The sequence below is a fragment of the Hyperolius riggenbachi genome, chromosome 2, assembly GCF_040937935.1.
Source record: "Hyperolius riggenbachi isolate aHypRig1 chromosome 2, aHypRig1.pri, whole genome shotgun sequence".
Classification (NCBI taxonomy): domain Eukaryota; kingdom Metazoa; phylum Chordata; class Amphibia; order Anura; family Hyperoliidae; genus Hyperolius; species Hyperolius riggenbachi.
The window spans coordinates 128,342,364-128,363,361 of NC_090647.1; the positions used below are offsets into that span (position 1 = coordinate 128,342,364).

Genomic DNA, 20,998 nt, shown 5'->3' on the forward strand with positions numbered 1-20,998 from the left:
CAAACAAAAATATATATATATAGATCATTTAGGTGTGATTAGTATTAATAAAGTTATTGGTGAATGAGAGCAGTGCTGATATGTGAAAATTGATTTGGTCCTGAAGTGGTTAAAAGAAATGTCCGGGATTTAAAAAAAAAATCTATTTACCCACCTGGGGCTTCCTCCAGCCCCTAGCAGTTGTCTTGTGCCCTCGACGCAGCTCTGGTGTCCCAGGATCCCCTCGGTTGGAGATGACAACCTCACCAGGTTGCAGGTATTGCGCCTGCGTGAGCACCGCTGGCGACCGCGCTCACGTGGTCTGGATACTTAGACTGGATACATTCTAGGTACTTAAGACATTTTAACTAATTGACACTACCGGGTTGGACCAGGTAATAAAACTCAACAAAGGAGAAAACTCGGCACATGGTCAGCATCCTCTGGGATCCCTCCCTTTGTCCGCTGGCGGCTCCGTTACCCTGGCAACTTCGCAAGGAGTTCGCGCGAGAAACACGCATGCACAGTAGCAAGAGACTCCTCGTGAAGTCATCAGTCTAAGGGAGCCACCAGCATAAAAACCAAGGGAGCCCAGAGGACGCTAAGGGACCTCACAAACTACGAGGCGCTGGAGGAAGCCCCAGTTAAGTTAATTTGGCCATTTTTGGGTCCTGCTCAGGGTCCCTTTAAGAGATCAAAACAGCTTACTGTAGGACACAAATACCACAGCAGATGCTGGGAAGCTGTTCAGTGCAGAGTGCAACCAATCAGAAACCTTATGGTCATTATCAGCTGTCAATTGGTTTCCCTGTTCTTGATATAAAAAAAAAAAAAAAAAAGTCCTGCGCTCACTCACTCCCTCGTCACAGTGCGGGCACTGCAGCCACGCCTGACCCCCGCAGCTGAGTGAGGTGACCGGCGTCTCAGTCAGTCAGACATGCACTGCCTGAATACATGTGCCTAGAGATGCACATGAGGCACACACACCTCCTCGCCTCGGGCTGATGCCAGCCTCACGTCACACAACACAAACTCTATCCCCTCAGCCAGTCAATGCCTCCAGCGAGCCAATGGTTCTCACTTCCGCTCGGTGTCCCCGCCCTCCTCCGCCGCCCCGCTTGCTGTTCGCACCGCGGTTTTTCCAGACTGCTTCCACACACAGTTCAGAGAGTCTTCGTGGCTGCGAACTGATTGGTTGAGGCGCTCTGGACCAAGGGCGTGGTCACCATACGTCACCGTGTGCGTCGTGTCGGCCGTCGAAGCCGCTGCTTTGCTTTTGCTTCCTCCATGTTGCCTTGTTGAGCCGCCTGGGCAGCTTGTCACCTGTGTGTGGAGGCCGGGAGTCCCGCCCATGTACAGGAGCTGCCGGGCGGCTGCTGTCCTCGCTGTACCTCAGCCGCTATGATCTCGTACGAAGCTGCAGGCGCGTCTCCGGCAGCCCGCCAATGACCGGATAGCACTCTGGCATGTCCGCCTGTGTGAGTGGCTTCAGCGGGGGCTCCGCTCTGCCTCTCTGGGGATAATAGGAAGGTGCTGACTGTTGCTGGGGAATAATTCTCCGCAGTCTTCTACAGCTCCGCTCACTGGGACATTTCCGCACAGGGCAGGTCCGCTTCCCTCCACAGCCATGGCTTGGGCTTTGAAGCTTCCCCTGGCAGATGAAGTGATAGAGTCTGGATTGGTACAGGACTTTGATGCCAGTCTGTCTGGAATTGGGCAAGAGCTGGGTGCTGGCGCCTACAGTATGAGGTAATTGTGCCTGCAGGGACTTTATACCACACTGCTCTGTTATCCCAAAGGGCTTTTACTGCCTGGTCATTATTTTCCCCACTGCTACCTTGCAATGATGCAGCTGTACTACTGAATATTATAACATAGAAATGTGTTGCAAAGTTTAACTTTTTTTTTAACATAAAGATTGCCACTCTTGTAGGGATAGAACCAGAACTTGCCAAGGGGACTAGTCTCGTTCAGAACCAAGTAATCAAGATGTCAATAAAATGTTTAGTAGAAACATGCTTAAAATTTGTCTTCTGGAGGACTTTGTGCTTGCCAGGAACAAGAAGCGACTCAACTGGAGCTTTGCATGAGACTAGTCAGTACTTGAGAACCTAATTGCCTGCCAGTTTAATTAGCTTTCTGAGTTTGATTAGCTCAGTGCAAAGTTCCAGTTCTGCCTCCTCTAATTCATGTAATTATGAATAATAAATCTTGGAAAGTCACATTTTATAAAACCTCTATACTGATTAGCCCTCTGCGAAGTTCCAGTTTAGTTCCTACTTCTGTTTCCATTCATCCATTAACCTCCTTGCCGGTTATCCCGAACACAGTTCGGGGTAACCTGCGCAGGAGGATTTCTCAGGCCCCGCTGGGCCGATTTGCATAATTTTTTTTTTGTTACAAGCAGCTAGCACTTTGCTAGCTGCTTGTAACTTGCGATCGCCGCCGATTCGCCGCTACCCGCCGCGCCGAGCCGCCCCCCCCCCCCGCCCCAGACCCCTGCGCAGCCTGGCCAATCAGTGCCAGGCAGCGCTAAGGGGCGGATCAGGGTTCCCTCTGACGTCACGACGTCCATGATGTCGGTGACGTCATCCCGCCCGGTCGCCATGGCGACCGGGGAAGCCCTGCAAGAAATCCCGTTCTCAACGGGATTTCTTGCATACTCTGATCGCCGAAGGCTATCGGAGTAGGTAGGGGGATGCCGCCGCTCAGCGGCTATCATGTAGCGAGCCCTTGGCTCGCTACATGATTTAAAAAAAAAAAAGTGCGGCGCTGCCTCCTTGCCGGATTTTTTAGACCGGCAAGGAGGTTAAATACAGAAAAATCACTCCTTGCTTAAAGGACCACTATCGTGAAAATCATAACATTTAAAGTACATGTAAACCTATACAAATTATAAGTACATTTTTTTTTCCCAGAGCAAAATGTGCTATAAATTACTTTTCTCCTATGTTGCTGTGACTTACAGTAGGTAGTAGAAATCTGATAGAACCCATGTTTTGAGCTAGTCCATCTCTCTATAGTGGTTTCTCAGGGATTTCTTTATTTTCAAATGCACTTAGTAAAGGGCGGTTGCTTCATCCAACTGCCAAAAAAGTGTGTAGCGCGCAGGAAGGATGGCTAGCATATTTGTTTAAATCCCTTTCAGGTAGTGTCTTTATGAAGAATAGAGTAACCAAGCAGCTCAGGGTGAGCCAAACTACTGGGAATGTATAGGGGGATAAAAGGGACCAAAAAGCCCTCCTACTAAAAAAAAAAAAACAAAAAAAAAAACAGCTTGGTGTACTTGCCTTCTTAAGGCTGGGTCCACACTAGACCCGGTTGCAGGACGGACACTGCAGTCCGGATCAGGGGAAGTACCCACCGTACTGCAAACTGATGAAAGTGCATCAGTTTTGTATCAGTTTCCGTTCAGGTTTTTCCCTGACAGAAAACGTCTCTATCATTAGAAAGGAGTGGGAGGATTTTTTGGGCCAATCATAAAGCTCAGGCTATCCGTTTTCACATCCGTTTTTTTGCCTGTGGAGCTGGAGATGCGTTTTCTCATTGCTTTCACTACCCCTGCGTGTATCCGTGGTCCTGATCCGTTGCGTGAAAATGCAGCAGGTCCGGACCTTCCGTTCAGGTTTTGAAAACGGATCCCCAGCAAACGCAGACGGATCCGTTTTTTACTTGGGTGAGGCTGGCTGCTATTTTAAACATTAGTATCCGGGACTCCGTTTTTCATCAGGTTTGAAAAACGCAGCCACGGATACGTTTCCGGACCTAGTGTGGACCAGCTCTAAAACAGAAGGAAATCTGTAATAATTCAGCTATAAGTGAACATTTGTGGTTGCCCACAATGCACCACTACTGAATATCCGAAACAGGCTGTCTACATGTGGGTTTTATATGGCTATGTAAAATGTAAAGCTATAGGCTTGTTATACACCAGCGGTTCTGGATGCTTGCTTGGCTTACCGAGGGCGAAAAGGGATAATTTGCATATTCAGTAGTAGTGCATTGTTGGTAACCACAAATGTTCACTTATAGCTGAATTATTGCAGAATTCCTTCTGTTTTAAGAAGGCAAATACACCAAGCTTTATAAAGAATAAAAGCCATGCTGAGAATCCCCCATGAGGAGATACGCTGGTCCAAAACATGCCGGTTCTGTCAGATATCTACTACCTACTGTAAGTGACAGCAGCATAGGAGAAAAGTAATTTATGGCTCATTTTACTCTGGAAGAAACATACTTCTTATTTGTATGTGTTTATTTTAATTTTAAATGTTACACAAAGTAGGCAGTTAAAATCTGACAGAACTGACAGGTTTTGGGCCAGTCCATCTACTCATGGGGGATTCTCAGGGTTTTCTTTGTTTTCAACAGCATTTCCTGATCAGCAGTTGCAAAGTCTAACTGACAAAATAGTGTGCAAGTGAGTAGGGAGGCTGGCTGGTATCTTACTATTTTGGCAGTTAAACTGCTGTTCAGGAAATGCTAACTGCCAAAATGGTAAGATACCAGCCAGCCCCCCTACTCACTTGCAAAGATTAACTGACAAAATAGTGTGCAACTGCTGTTCAGGAAATGCTGTTGAAAACAAAGAAAGAAAACCCTGAGAATTCCCCCTAAGGAGATGGACTGGCCCAAAATCTGTCCGATTTTAATTGCCTACTTTTTCGCGATAGTGGTCCTTTCAAGAGACACTCCGAACAAGAATTGAACTTTATGCTCTCTCGCCTTGCAGCGCTGGGTCTCTGGTTCGAATCCCAGCCAGGGCACTATCTGCAAAGAGTTTGTATGTTCTCTCCGTGTCTGCGTGGGTTTCCTCCGGGCACTCCGGTTTTCTCCCACATTCCAAAAACATACGGATAAGTTAATTGGTTCCCCCTAAAAAAAAAAAAAAAAAAATTGGCCCTAGACTACAGTACTTACACTACATAATATAGACATATGGCAATGGTAGGGATTAGATTGTGAGCTCCTTTGAGGGACAGTTAGTGACAATATATATATATACACTGTACAGCGCTGCGTAATATGTCGGCGCTATATAAATACTTAATAATAATAATAATAATATCCCAATCAGTAGCTGATATCTATTCCTTTTCACAAACAGACCATCAGGGGGCGCTGTATGACTGATATTGTGGTGAAACCTCCCCCACAAGAAACTCTGAGGACTGTGGTACTCCTGGCAGTTTCCTGTCTGTAAACCTTGTTGCATTGTGAGATACAGCTGTTTACAACTGCCAAAAAGCATGCAGCAGCTACATCACCTGCCGACAGTAAAAATGTCACCATGTAATGTCAGAATGTAAATCAGGGATTTAAAATATTTTACAATGGACGAACACTGACTAAATCATTTTTACATAATGGTTGTAAAAATGAAGCCCTTTTTTTTTTTTTTTTTTTTTTTTTTTTTTTTTTTTTTTTTTTTTTTTCTTCACATTATTTTCACTGCAGTTACTATTTAAGCAATTGAGCTTGTTAAAGAGTAATGGCAGTGAAAATAATGTAATTAAAAAAAAAGTGCTTTAATTTTTACCATAATTGTGTATAAATGATTTTGTCAGTGTTTGCCCACTGTAAAATCTTATCTCTCCCTGATTTACATTCTGACATTTGTCATGTTGACATTTTTTAAAGCTTGCAGGTGATGTCACTAGAAAGAAATGCTGTTTGCTTTTTTGGTAGTTGGAAATAATTTTACCACAATGCAATGAGGTTTACAAACAGGAAATTGTCAGGACCATGACATCACACTGTTGGAGGAGTATCACTACAATATTATCTGTACAAACCCCCCCCAGATCCGTTTGAGTAAAGATTTCTCATGGGAAAGGGGGTATCGGCTATTGATTGGGATGAAGTTCACTTCTTGGTTACGGTTTCTCTTTAAGTGTAGATACTCCTTGACAGCACACAGTCACTACCTTCAGTAATTGGAAGCCATAGACGCTGAGCGGGTTTTCAGCAGACAGTCCGGCGTGTGTACAGTCTTTTGGCGAACTGATAAGGCTGTTTCTGAGCGATCCGCCGGGCGGAACGCTCAGAAACAGCCTCATCAGTCTGCAGACAGACTGTACACACGCCGGACTGTCGCTGGAATGTCCGCCCAGCAGGAGGTGACGACGGACCCCTCGCTGCCTTTAGTGTGGCGTGTGTACGGGCCTTTAGTGTTCTTCTGCAAGCCGATCCATCAAGGTCCACACTGTCATCTTTTGCCTTCCCCATAAAACAAGAGACCTTGTTATACAGCGCTCTGCCCTTTTGCCCCAGAGACCATGTCCCAGTACCTGCGGGTGACAACCATTGTACATATCCGTGCACATTAAACATTGCAAGTAATTTATCAAAACCAGTGCAAACAGTTGGAGCAAATTTGGTGCAGAATAGGGATGATCACCGATATTCACATTGTTCTTAATTGATCCAAGTTTATGCAAATGTTTGTTCAAATATATGCAGCTTGAAATGGACCAATCAATTTTAAACCTGGGTTTAAATTGATTGGTCCGTTTTCAAACTTCATACATTTGCATAAAAATTTGTATAATTTCGGAAACCTTTGCATCTCATCGATCATCCCTAGTGCAGAAGTAATTCACTTGCTACATTGGCTGATTAGAATCCTTGATCAGGAAATCTGCTCAATCTTTGCATTAGTCCTGTTCCAAGACTGCTATTGATAAATCTGTCCAATTGATTTTTAACAAACCTAAGGAAAGCCTTTATGCCCTGGTAAGGCTGGCCTTTTTAAAGGTTTAGTATGGGGCTGGGGACAATAACAGGAGTGGTAAACCACTTCCATCTTCGTAGCTTAGGCCAGGGACCCACTACGGATCTCTGCTACTCCTGCAATCGCTTAAGGGCCCGTTCCCATTGCTGCAGAAATCGGGCCATATCCGCAGAGTTTCCCTGCAAGCAAATCGCGAAGGGGAACTGTCATAGGGAATAATGCTGCCGCCGTCCGAATTGCTTGCCTTAGCGATTCAGGTGACATTGCAGCATTTTGTCATACGGGCAGCAGCGAATCCCATAAGTGCCGCTGCGCATCTCGCAGCCATGCAAGGCGCCTAGTGGAAACGGACCCTAAGTGCTTTCTGCAATTATCCCTGGAACGATTTGCTTGTCGATTTGAAGCAGGGGTTGGAAGCACTGTACAATAATTGTACAGTGCTTCCAATTAGCGTTTTTGTTAAACCTATACATATTAATATACTTACCAGATCTCCTGATGTTCGGTTTCCGGCGCATAGCACAAGATATCATAGGGCCTTCTCTATATCCAATTAGTGAAGGGACGGTGACCTCTTGTGCTAGGCCGCAGTGATCTGCAAACTTGGCTCTCTAGCTGTTAAGGAACTACAAGTCCCACAATGCATTTGCCTTTATGAATGATGACTGTGGCTGTCAGACTCCTGCAATGCATTGTGGGGCTTGTAGTTCCTTAACCTCCTTGGCGGTAATCCTGAGCTAGGGTCGGGGCGGAAAACTGCAGCTGAGAGGTAATCCCGACCTCTGCTCGGGGTAGCCGCCGGAGGCTGTATGCAGAGTATAGTGCACAGCGGGCAGTTTTACTTACCTCCCGGGGGATCTCGACGTCAGCCACCATTCTTCTTCCTCTCCTCTGGGGCTTTGCTTCCTGCTGGTGAGATCGCCGGCTGTCGTCATGACGACAGCCGGCAATTTCACTTTAGAGTTGCAGCGCCACCTGGAGGAGTAAAATCGTGGCAAAAATGGGAATTAACGAAAATGCTGAATGACTCCCTAGCAGGCCGGTGATTATGTATTATTATTATTTATTAGATTTATATAGCGCCAACATATTACGCAGCACTGTACAATAAATAGGATTACAGACAATGATAACTGGGGTGACAGAACAATACAGGTAACAAATCATAGATACAATACAGGTAATAGCAATAAGATACACAACACAATGCAGATAGTAGTACATACTAGATCATAAACTGGAGTGGTAGTGGTAAAAATTACCAGTTCCAAATTCTGGGTAAGATTACAATGACTTGTGCAAAAGTGCGCTGTTTCCTGTGTGTGGCGAAATGTGCATAGTTGTAATATGTCTGCTTCCTGCCTGCACTTCCCAGGATATAGCTTGTGTAGCTTCATCTGCTTCATGGCTGGTGGCGAGTTTTGGGAAATTTGCATATCTATGCCTTTTGCTACTCCTAAAGCTCACACGTGTTGGGCTCTATAGCATTATGTCCAGTAAAGATGCCGCAGCTCAGCAGGATCAGTCGAAATGTATGTGTATCCGATTACACTGAAATATTTGGTCATAGAAGGGACTTCATTGGAAATCACATCTGTGGTGTATTATAGGTGGACTCTACAGCCATAGGTTGAAACCTGGAATGCCCCATTTACCTCCTGTAACAACTGAAAAAAATCTAGGGGTTGGGCACCATCTGTGTTCAATTAATTTTAGCTGCATGCCTCCTGGGAGTTCACTAAGGTTGTCCTTGATACCAGTTTTAAAGTATTTCTCTGGAAACAATTTGCCATGAGCCTGTAGGCCAGATCATTGGTTCTTGGATTTGGCTTTTTTATTAGATCTGGGCTGCTCCTACATTTTGGAACTCCTTAGCTCAGCAGATCAGGACAGCTCCATCCCTGGACGTGTTTCAATCCAGACTGAAAACCCACCTGTTCAGTTTAGGATTTGCTGAAATATAACTTTTGTTGTGCAAATACTTCATCCTACTACCAATTACTGAATCTGAGAGAGCCTAAAGGTGGCCATACACTAGCCCGATTCGCGGCCGTTTCGACAGCAGATTCGATCCTGGGATCGAATCTGCTGCCAATCGTTCGCGCTAAACGCACCCGCCGATCCGATTTCCTCCCGAAATCGGATCGGTCCGTCGATCGCGCCGTGCGGGAAATTACCCTCGATCGCCCGCGGGTAGAGAGCGCGTCGCTAGCGGCATCCGATCAGGTATACATTACCTGACGCTGGCTCCCGGGCGTCTTCTCCGCATCTCCTCCGTGCTGCACCCGCTCCATCCCGGCGCTTCCTGTCACTGCAGTTACCAGGAAGTTCAAATAGAGGGCGCTCTATTTGAACTTCCTGGTCACGGAGTGACACAGGAAGCGCCTGGATGGAGCGGGTGCAGCGTGGAGGAGATGCGTAGAAGATGCCCGGGAGCCAGCGTCAGGTAATTTATGCCGGGGGGGGGGGGCAGTGGCGGCTCCACAGATTGTGATCGGTTTCAGGCTGAAATCGATTCACAATCTGTTTGCAGTAAAGGCAGCCATACGATCCCTCTCTGATCAGATTCGATCAGATAGGGATCTGTCAGCTGGTCGATCTAATGGCAAATCGACCAGTGTATGGCTACCTTAAGCGATTTGAGTCCTATGGGAGAAAAGTACTATAGAAATGTTATGGTATTGTATGTGTTAATGAACTTGAATATGGGATAAGCATTGGGGGATGTAAAATAGGTTTTCAAATTCTGCATGTCGATGTACAGTGTGGTTTCTTATTTGCCGCTAATGCACCTTATGGGATAGTAGTATTGTGTGTGCTGGAAATTTGATCAGTCTCCATACTGCTATTTTCCCAGAGTTCATCCTGTTGAGTCTGCACATTAAAGAGACTCCGTAACAAAAATTGCATCCTGTTTTTTATCATCCTACAAGTTCCAAAAGCTATTCTATGTGTTCTGGCTTACTGCAGCACGTTATACTATCACTGTCTCTGTAATAAATCAATGTATCTTTCCCTTGTCAGACTTGTCAGCCTGTCTGGAAGGCTGCCAAGTTCTTCAGTGTTGTGGTTCTGCTATGAACTCCCCCTTCCAGGCCCCTCCATGTACACTGCCTGTGTATTATTTAGATTAGAGCAGCTTCTCTTATCTTTTACAAGCTGGATAAATCGTCCTCTGAGCTGGCTGGGCTTTCACATACTGAAGAATTACAGACAAAGGCAAAGCTGTTTGCAGGAAGAAACGAGCAGCCTGAAACTTCAGTGCATGAGGACTGCAGGGGGAAAGAAACACACAAATGATCTCTTGAGATTCAAAAGGAAGGGTGTATACAGCCTGCTTGTGTATGAATGTATTTTCTTTGTGTGGACATACTGTACATCAACCTACTTCCTGTTTTGGTGGCCATTTTGTTTGTTTATAAACAAACTTTTTAAAACTGTTTTTAACCACTTTTAATGTGGCGAGGAGTAGCGAAATTGTGACAGAGGGTAATAGATGTCCCCTAACGCACTGGTATGTTTACTTTTGTGCGATTTTAACAATACAGATTCTCTTTAAGCTTGGTACACACCTCAGTTTGGATTAGCCAATTTTTTTCTGCCTCCATGTTGTATAAGAACTTGCCTATATAATCTGTTGTATTCAAAATCTGTTGGCCCTCCTACATGGCAGTGTTACAATTGGCTAATCAAAATAGATGTGTATGCTCCGTTACAGAGAGAGGTTTTTGGACTAAATAAGAGTCCAGACAAGCACATTTAAAAATGTATAGGTAAGTAGTAAACTCAACTCTTCCTTGCTGTAGGAGTGACGGCTAGACAAGCAGTTTAAAGAGAACCTGTACTGTGTAAAAATATTTAAAATAAACACATGAGGTAACTTCAAATGAACATTGCATAGTTACCTCACCATCAGTTCCTCTCAGAAGCTCACCATTTACTTCTGACAATAATCCCTTCCAGTTCTGACAACATTTTGTCAGATCTGAAATATATCAGTTGCTGTCAGTTATAGCTGAGTGGACAACTGCTGTGCCAAGTAATGTCCATGTTTCCCTATGGCTCAAGTGGGCGATGTTAGTTTAACTGTGTGCTGACCAGAAAGCTGTTATGGGTAATGACCATTTTCAAAATGGAGGACGGAAAATTCCCTTGATCACAGTGGACAATTGGGATGCAGTCAAGGAGAAAGACACTGAGGAGTAGACTACATGGAAGGTAAGTATGACTTGTGTATGCTTATTTTGACTTTTAATTTTCAGTTCAGGTTTTCTTTAAGGTATTTCTTAATCTTTAAATAAGAAGTTAGAATTACGAAATAAAGTGTAAATGCAGGTGGAAAATGGGTTTAAATTTGTGTAAAATGGGTACTAAATGTAGTGTATGTGTAATTCTTGATAAAATTGTAAAGGTAGGATCTGCAAATTATGCCATCAGACAAACTTATTTCTTCACTGTAGTAGCTGTAGAGCATTGTACCATGTTAGTCATCAGTTAAACCAGGAAGTAAGGGCCTTTTTCCACTAGCCACCACACACGGCTGCACTTCCGGGTCTGTGGGAACGCAGGCGAATCCCAGAAAGGATTTTCAGCCTCCCGCACGATAACTGCGGGCAGTGTCAGTTGAATCGTAAGGCAGTAAGCGATTCGGCCTGTGGCGCCAGAGTTTCCCTGCGGGGAAACTGCAGATTCGGAGCGAAAACCACCCCAGTGGTAACGGGCCCTTATGAATCAGGATTATACTATTAGCCAATTTAAAGAGATTCTGTATTGTTAAAATCGCACAAAAGTAAACATACCAGTGCGTTAGGGGACATCTCTTATTACCCTCTGACACAATTTTGCCGCTCCTCGCCGCATTAAGTGGTTAAAAACAGTTTTAAAAAGTTTGTTTATAAACAAACAAAATGGCCACCAAAACAGGAAGTGGGTTGATGTACAGTATATCCACACATAGAAAATACATCCATACACAAGCAGGCTGTATACAGCCTTCCTTTTGAATCTCAAGAGATTATTTGTGTGTTTCTTTCCCCCTGTTCTCATGCACTGAAGTTTCAGGCTGCTTGTTTCTTCCTGCAAACAGCTTTGCCTTTGTCTGTAATTCTTCAGTATGTGAAAGCCCAGCCAGCTCAGAGGACGATTTATCCAGCTTGTAAAAGATAAGAGAGAAGAGAGAAGCTGCTCTAATCCTAAGGGCCTGTTCAGACTATATGCGTTCCTAGCCGTTTTCAGGGAACGCGTACTGGTACCAAAAACGCATAGAAACGGCTCCTAATGCTTTTGAATGGGCTAGTTCACATGTATGCGTATGAGACGCATACGTTTCTCATCCGCATTGCTGCACGCAGTTCTGTGCGATACGCATAGAAACGGACGCAATGAAAGTCTATGGACGCGTATCAAAAACGCGTACTATTGCGTTTTTAGCGTCCGTTTTCCTCTGCGGTTCCCATAATTCTTTTTTTTCCTCTGGGTCACGTGTTTGTGCAAAACGCAATAGAAAACGCATTCAAACGCAAGAAAAACGCATGCGTTTTTCAACTTGCGTTTCTTTGAATTTATACGCGTTCTACAAACGCAGCAAGTATGAACAGGCCCTTAATAATACACAGGCAGTGTGCATAGAGGGGCCTGGAATGGGGAGTTCATAGCAGAACCACAACACTGAAGAACTTGGCAGCCTTCCAGACACAGGCCGACAAGTCTGACAGGGGAAAGATACATTGATTTATTACAGAGACAGTGATAGCAGAAAGTGCTGCAGTAAGCCACAACACATTAGAATAGCTTTTTGAGCTTGTAGGATGATAAAAAACAGGATGCAATTTTTGTTACGGAGTCTCTTTAAAAGGGAAAAATTGTAAAGCTGATAAAGTGATCAACTAGTGGTTGATCGAAAGTCGATTGAATAGTAGCCCACACAAGCAAGATCCTAAGCGATTCTCCTTTTTTGTCCTTCATTAATGAATCTGAATGATGTTGTGGTTCAATGCTCTGAAACCAAAAATTGTGTGTGTAATAAAATCATATGAACAGTAGCAGATTTCTTTACAATCGGGCAATATTTTCCATCGTGAGTAAATTGGTTGATAAGCCAGAGATCAGCCAATTTCCATGAATAAGAATGGAACATAATCAATTCTCCCTCAATCTGATAAAATGAGTCAAATGGTCGATTGTGCAGGAAAATTGAGTAATGTATGAGTACCTTAAACTTTTTTGGCTAATGAGCTTACTTCAAACTATAAGTTGGAATGTCTGAAGAAGGCATATTAGTATTTTTCTTTTTAATCTTTTTCTACTTTTTAAATTGGCTTGTAAATAGTATCATCCTGATCCAAAACTTCCTGCATTTCTTCTCCACTATCAGTCTTTATAGAATAATAAAAGCCTATGTAGGTAAAGGAGGAAAAAAAATACCTGAAGCTACGTAGTAGTCATAAAAAATAAAATAACTTTCCTTGTAATCCTGTGATGCTCCATACTTTTGGAATAGGAATGAGAGGTTTATAATTCGGATTTTGATGCACATTTTGTGGTAGTTTTATGCAGCCTGAAAGCGGACCAGTCAAATGCAGTGCCTCCTTGAGATTTCTGTACAGATGTGCTACTCATGTTAAAGAGTAATTGTCAGGCAAAAACAAGTAATTTTGATCTATGTTCCCCTGTGTTAAACAGTGTGGAAGGAAGTCAAATATCAATACTGAAGTTAAAAAACTCTCTTACTATATTGTGGGCTGAATAGCAGCCTTCCTTATCTCCAGGCTGTTTAGGAGGACGCATCAGACTGAAAAAGCCGCAGTCAGCCTGCAAAGCAGTATGGGAAGGTCTTACTTCCTCTCTACTGCCCTCCCTGCACCACCCCTTCATTTCCCTATCCAGCCCTGCTGCAGCCTCATTGGCTGGTCCTTCTCTCCTTCCCTCCCCATCCAGACACCCCGAGTGGCAGCTGCAGGCTGCCTGCGGCAACCCACCCAAATCCTACAGCCCCCCCCCCCCCGCAAGTGACACCCGCGATCGGCGGCACCCCCATACCCCCCCCCCCCCACCCCCGAGTGACACCCGCAATCGGCGGCAACACCCCACCCCCGCGAGTGACACCCGCGATCGAAAAACAACCGACATCGCAATCGCAAGCAAAACGGCCGACATCGCAACCGCCCGCAAATTGAATGACATCGCAATCATCCGCAACACCAAATCCCCCCCCCCCCCTCGCGACAGACAACGCAATCGCTCGCACAGCTCCCCCCCCACCACAACTGACAGCGATATCGCACGCAACCCAGAAATGATCGCTCCCCGCTGAGTGCCTAATACACACGATGCGTTTTCCCGCTCGATCCGCGGGTCGATTACATTATTTCCAACATGCTCGATTCGGATTTCGATCGTTCCTGCCGTCGATTTGGCATAATTAACATGTTGGAAATAATCGAATCGATCCCGATTGACCGGCGGGTCGAGCGGGAAAACGCATCTTGTGTACCAAGCATAAGACCAGAGACTGGTAGGAGTGTCTGAGGGCTGGGACTTGGGAGGGCTAATGTATAATTAATCAGGAAGCAGGGTAAGGGAGGATACGACATCACAATTGGCTTTAGACAAGACAGACAAACATGGAACCTGCCATGAGCTGTCAGGAGCATCATTCTCTGCATATACTATATAAAAATTCTGTGAAATCCAAACGTGGACAGTGAAATGCATATGTAATGTAAGTACAGCCAGTATTTAGCTACTGATATGTGTTTTTTGTCTCTGAGACCCTATACCTAACAGCTCCTCTTTAAAGAGGAACTGTAACCAATGATTGAACTTCATCCCAATCAGTAGATGATACCTCTTTCCAACTGTCAAGCAACCAGTACTAGATCTTCCTCTGCATATGTATATGTATTAAAAAACAACAACTTGGGTGTGGTTATAGATAATGACAGTTAGTGCTGTGTTTTGTGGTTGCCTGTAGTAAAGATGTGGTGCAGGCTGAATGTACAAATGAACAAATTACGTGGCGAATATCAATCATTTCTTAATCTCTCCTATTTTTGGTACTTGCGTATTATCCCTTCTGTTTGATCCCCTAGCTAGGTCCAACCATTTTTGGGAAGCTGAAAATCCTGGCTTTCCTTTGCACTTGATCCCGAGTCATTGCAATGCCCCATTACCAAGTTAGGGGGGTGGGGGGTTGGGGGACGGGTGTCCCCTGCACTTTGCTGGAGAGAGCATAGTGGAATTGAGTCTCCTGCCCATGCTAGTAAGACAGAGAGGAGACGAGGGTGCATAGCTGTGCTGCTCCTTCATCTGTAATGAGACCCAGGGCACTTGACATAAGTTTTGAAGACACAGATTTATGCTGCGAAGGAAGAAGACCTACCGGGTGTGCTGCTTATCATGTCAGATTCCTCCCATACTTCTGTAATTGCACTTTCTGCAGCCAAGTTCAGGGGACACCCCTCCTTCAAAACCCCATAACTTGGGAACTGAGCACCATACCTACTCGGGACCCGGTGCAACAGCTTTCCAAAAATGATCAGATCTTCCTGGGGGAGCATTCAGAACGTTAACAAAAAGCTGCCAAACTTTCCAGACGGGTAATATGTAAGTACCCTATAATTTTTTATTTATTTATTTTTTACTTCTCACAATGTATTGATTTATCTTTCTCCCCTTTCCCCCCCCCCCCTTTTTCGCTAAAGTTCCTCTTTATAGGCAAGCAGTAGGCCTGAACAATTTTAGGAAAAAATTGAATTGAGCGATTTCTGTCCAAAATTACGATTTTGATTTGATTCACGATTTCCTTCAAATCAAGCTTTGTCCCCCCCCCCCTTTGTGCCTGTCCCCCCTCTGTCCCCATCTATCATTGTGCCCCTTTGCCTCTTTATGCCTCCTCTGGGTCTCTCTCTTGCCTCCTTTGTGTCTCTGTGCCCCCTTTGTGTCTCTTTGTGCTCCCTCTGTGTCTCCTGTGTCTCTCTCTGTGCCTCCTCTGTCCCCCAAGTTGCATCAGTTCTGGACATAGCTTCAAGCACGAGTCCAGCAATGCCACTCTATCCACTTTGCCTCCCGCAGGCTCTAATGCACGGCTTACTTCCTGTATATCATGTGACATACAGAAACCCGAAGTTTTGCCAAGCACAAGAGGCGATAGAGGATGGAAGGTATGTCCAACGCTGCGGGCACTGGGACTTTGGGAAAGTTTGAAGGCGCTTCTTCAAACTTCCTCATGTGGAAATTACGTGATCGCGATATTCGCCGCTTTGACGATTCTGAAATTGTGATCTTGGTGATCGCGATTTCGATTTTAAATTCGATTTATCTTTCAGGCCTAGCAGGCAGTGCATCATATCATGTAATGGGGAGTAGCAGATAATGAGCAGTTTAAGCATTTCAAATGGTGTGTGGGTGTTTTTCTTCTTTTGCTTGTTTTTTGTTCTTTAGAAGCTTGAAAACTATAAGGCCCGGCTCACACTGGCGTTGAAGTGGCAAATGAAAACAATCTGATTACCGGTTGATTGGATCCATTTTCACTCAGTTTCCCTTCCGCTGCTTCCATTCCCCTCATCTCCCCCCTTACTTTCAGACTCCCACCCCAAAATGTAATTTTCTATTTAGAACGATCCGTTTTCTTCACTGGTGTGAAGAAACGTTCCGTTCTCCGTTCCGCTGACCTCAGCGGTCTGGAAAAATTGCTGCAGAACTAAAGTTGCGGTCCGTTCAGTGGATGGTGCTGAATGGACGGGTGTGAATGGAGTCATAGATAAACATTAGATCCGTTACGATCTGTTCCCTTCTGATCTCTAGATTTTCAGTTAGCCAAAACTCTGAAGCAACCAGAAAAAAACCCTAGCCTTGCAGGAGATGCACAGCTATATACAATAATAAAACTGTTACATTGTTTTCCTTCATTTGTCTTAATTTATTAATTACTCTACTTCAAAAATTAAAGAAAACAAGAGTTTGCTTTCTCAAAACAGAAAGAAAGAATTTGCGATCATTCAGGTTGGAGTGAGCTTGAGATGTCTCCCAGTGCATCACTGCTGAATATATGCAAATTACCATTGTTCCCCTTATTAACGCACCTCCAGAACCGCTGGAATGCAATGATGTGTCAGCTTGTTAATTTGTACAGAGCCATAATAATCCAACATGCATACAGAGTGATTATGGTTTGGGTATGGTATGAGTTATAGTACAGTATTAGGACTATTTTTATCAGTAATTTGCTTGTTGGAGGGAAATTAGGCCAAACATTTATCAAAAATGTAATTCCGTCACTGAGGGATGTGTAACTCACTGACACTTCTGTATTTAGACCATTCAAAAAAAGTGTAAAGTCGATTTATAGTGTACAAACATTTAATTAAAATATTTTAACAGATACAAACCTTTTTAAACGTAGCAAAGTACTAAAAATGTTTAAGTAAATTAGATTAGAGGCTGCTACATGGGATTAAAACCATCAGTGCTGTTGTACCAAACATGGCTCTTTAAATAGCTATGCTCAGCCAAAAGCATACATTTATGGGCCTAAACTAGAGCACAGGGATATCTCAAAGGTGGACCTCCTGTTGTTTGTAAAGGCACAAGATACAGTCCCTGTACTGGATTCAATCAAATGTTATGCAAGATGTGGTACAGTCAAGCGCTCATGCAGCCAGAAGAAGCCGCAGTAACACTGGCATAGCCAGCAGACCACTGCAATCAACGTGATCTATATTCATGACCTGTATAAGTGTTTTGCAATTGGGTATCATACAGTCTTAAAGCGGACCCAAACCAAACATTTTTTTAATTCAAAATATTTTGTTGCACCACTCTGACACATACAGTACAAAGATAAACACTCCAAGCCTATGAGCATTTCAGTGCATGCTTTTCATCCTTCTCTTTTCATAACTAGGGTTATACAGGTGGCAGCCATTAGCAATTCCTCCTTTGCCGGACACCACCTACTCCAGCATTTTGCCGGATTCTGTCTCGGCAATATGAAAGGAAGGGAGGGTTTCCGCTGATAAATGTAAAATATTTTATATTTGTCATGCAGCTGAAAAAAGGCTGCCATTTATTATTATAAATTTAGAAAATAGATATTATTTCTGAAATCTTATATTTTTAATTTGGGTCCACTTTAATCAACATGGGTAAAGATCTTTTGTGTCACCAGCAATCACTGACGCTCATGTAGATGGGCAGGGGGCGCCTTCTTCTCCTCTTTCTGTGTAACCAATGTTCTTCTAGCCGCTTGAAGCGGCTCAGCTAGTTCAGGCAGCTACCATCACTGTAAGCCCAGCTCCTGTTTACATGCTGCGGGCAGACAACCACTAGTGGTCAGAGTAGGCCTTGTGCACTGGGCTGTAGAGTTAGTACAAAAATCATCCGACTTCTCAGTTTGTGAAACCTTTGACTCCAGGTACCCAAAATTGCTCCGACTCCAACTCCACAGCCCTGCTTGTTCGGCATGAAAAAATGCCAGCTAGTTTCATCCGGCACTTCCAGGCTTCCAAAGGGCGTGGCTAGCGTAGATGGACAATCCATTTATGGGTACACACGGCTTCACCTATCGGCATATTGATTATACAGTCTCCTGTACAGCACCCAAACCCTTCCGGGCTCGTGCACCGTCTGTTTGTAGCCAGTTCATAGGTTCCTCTTTTGAAGTACCAAATAAGCTGACTCAAGCTAGGGAGTTATCACTCACACACCATGTGCCACATACACCATAGCTCCGCATACTCAATCTTTACTGCAGCATAACCATTATTTCGGTATAACAGCAGAATTACAGTTCCTTAATTCAAATGCCTATATCCCAGAGACCTGAATCATTTCCTTGTTCCAGCTTCTCTCTCACCCCAGGATACAGGATTAGGAAAAAAGGTGTGTATCTGTATAGAGGACTGGCTACGGGATATAAGGCAAAGGGTGGTGGTAAACGTATCGTATTCAAAATGGGAACTATAGTGTGGTGGGATAGAACACTCACAAAAAAACTCTAAGAACACTGGTAAGGTGAGCATGTATACTGACAACCAAGTAAGTTACTGATTAAACAAAGAAGAGCTCCCCAGAGGCATGTCAGATGACACATGGTAGGTTAGTGATTCTATGCTTCGGTGGTAAGAGTACCTCCTAAGAAAACTTTTTAAAGAAAAAATCTACATTTAATCTACAGGTGTTGAACTCCAGTCCTTAAGGGTGAGATCCATGCCAGTGTTTAGAATGGACTGAGAAATGGAGAAATGTGATCTACCTTATGAACCACACCTTTCTTGATAAGTCATCAATTAGTTTGAGCGGTGCCAAAAATGTGTTGAGGACCTTGGCCCTTCAGGACTGGAGTTCGGCCCCTGTGATTTGATCCATGTAGATGGAAAGACCTCACTCGATACATCCACATTGATTGCTGCTGCAAAGAAATAGTAGAGACCATGCACAGGTTTCAACCCTCAGCCCAAGTGCAACTCACCAGGATGTAGCCACAGTATTAAGTAGAAGGAAGAGCAGCAGTGCACATTTGGCTAAAACGTCACTTTTAATCCAGTTCCAATAAAATCCAATTACATGACATTATCCATGAGATATGGAGAGGTACAGGCAAAAGAGACTTTTTGCCTGTACCTCTCCATATCTGATGGATAATGTCATGTAATCTGATTTTATTGGAACTGGGTTAAAGGTGACGTTTTAGCCAAATGTGCACAGCCGCTCTTCCTTCTACTTGATTCCTGCTGCAACAACATCCTAACCATTCAAGAGGACTACTTTAGCCTGTCGATCACCAACTCCCAATGCACCATGCGCTGCTTGGAAGTGCTCTGCAACTGAAGATTGTGGGTTATCACTTATGTCACAGAGATGCTCGCGTATACAAGACTTTAAGGCACAAGTAGTTATGCCTACATAATATTTCCCACATAGGCACATTAAAGTTGGTCACTTGGTGATGAGGCTAAAACAGCCAATCAAATCAGTCATTCATTGTACATGGGAAAATGCAAACTGCAGCCATTCTTAAACTTTTTTTTTTTTTTGTTGAAAAATCGGATTTTATTGATTTTTAACGGGTTACAACATAACACAAAAGGTACAATGGTTATACCCAGCTAGTAACAAAGCATATACTCTACATTTTAATCATCTTGAGGGTGACAACATGGTATGCATAACATGCAGAAAGGCACATATGATAATATTGAGGTATACATGTAGTGTACCGTACCAAGTCTCCAGGAACAGGAGAGGCTAATATCCCCGATTTTTCTATGTGGGAGGGGGGGATGAGGGGGAGGGGTAGTCAGGAAGGGGAAGAAGAGGGGAACATCCCCTTTAAGAGGGGCAACTATGGTATCTGGGGAGGGAGAGAGGGAGGGCAGGAGGGGTATGGAAACCAGGAGAGTCCAGGGAACCACCTTAAGCTAAGCAAGTGGGAATAACTGTATAACAGGTTGTTGATTGAGGCTAAACGCATCTGATGAGTGTAGTATGGGGGCGCTTATGCCCTGCGGGGGCCTGTCCTTACGCCAGGAATGTGGTAAGTTTGTCAGAGTCACAGAAATCTACCCATACTGCCCACCTCTTTACAAATAAGTCATTCTTGTCCTGAGCAGATAGTAGTAATTCGTCCATTCTTTTGAGATGATTGACCTGCACAATTAGTTCAGCCTTAGAGGGAAGGGCTTGTTGTTTCCATTTCCTAGTGAGTAAAAGGCGGGCCCCGATGAGGATGTACCTGAAGATGGATTTTTTTAGCGCCAGAAATAGAGCCGGGTAAGGCAGAAAGGAGGGCTATTTCAGGGGTGCAAGGCATAGGCATTAAGTATAGATAATTGTGCAGATCAAAAACATCTGACCAGAACGGGCGAATATGTTTGCATTTCCATCATATGTGATAATAGTCACCAACCTCTTTTTCGCATCTCCAACACAGGTTTGAAAAAGAGGGTTGGAACTTAGCCAGCCGAGCTGGGTCTTTATACCATCTACAAATGATTTTAAAGTTCCTTTCTTGGGCATCAACTGATGGGGATAGTTTGTGGGCTAGTGTAAATATTTTGTCCCATTCCTCAGTGTCCAGTTCCCTGTCTAGGTCCCTGTGCCAGGCATCTTGTATCTTTTGTAGGCACTCTGACCCGGTGGACGCATTTAGGATAGCGTAGACTTGGGCTAGCATATGAGAGGGCCTGTCCTGCATACAACATAGTTGCTCAAAGGGGTAGAGAGTCCTGTGTACCTTAGCCTTTGGTGTAAGGGAGGCGTAGAACTTTCGCATTTGGGAAATGGTGA

At 44.2% G+C, this 20,998-nt stretch overlaps 1 protein-coding gene across 1 annotated transcript in view; it reads left to right on the plus strand.

Moving 5' to 3' along the window:
* Positions 1–1,113: 1,113 nt before the first annotated feature.
* TFCP2 (transcription factor CP2) overlaps positions 1,114–20,998 on the plus strand; it is a 122,224-nt gene continuing 102,339 nt past the window's right edge. Inside the window, exon 1 of the mRNA XM_068267392.1 lies at positions 1,114–1,728. Coding sequence (XP_068123493.1) covers positions 1,607–1,728 — 122 coding nt within the window. The 5' untranslated portion in view covers positions 1,114–1,606. The remainder of the gene's footprint in view (positions 1,729–20,998) is intronic.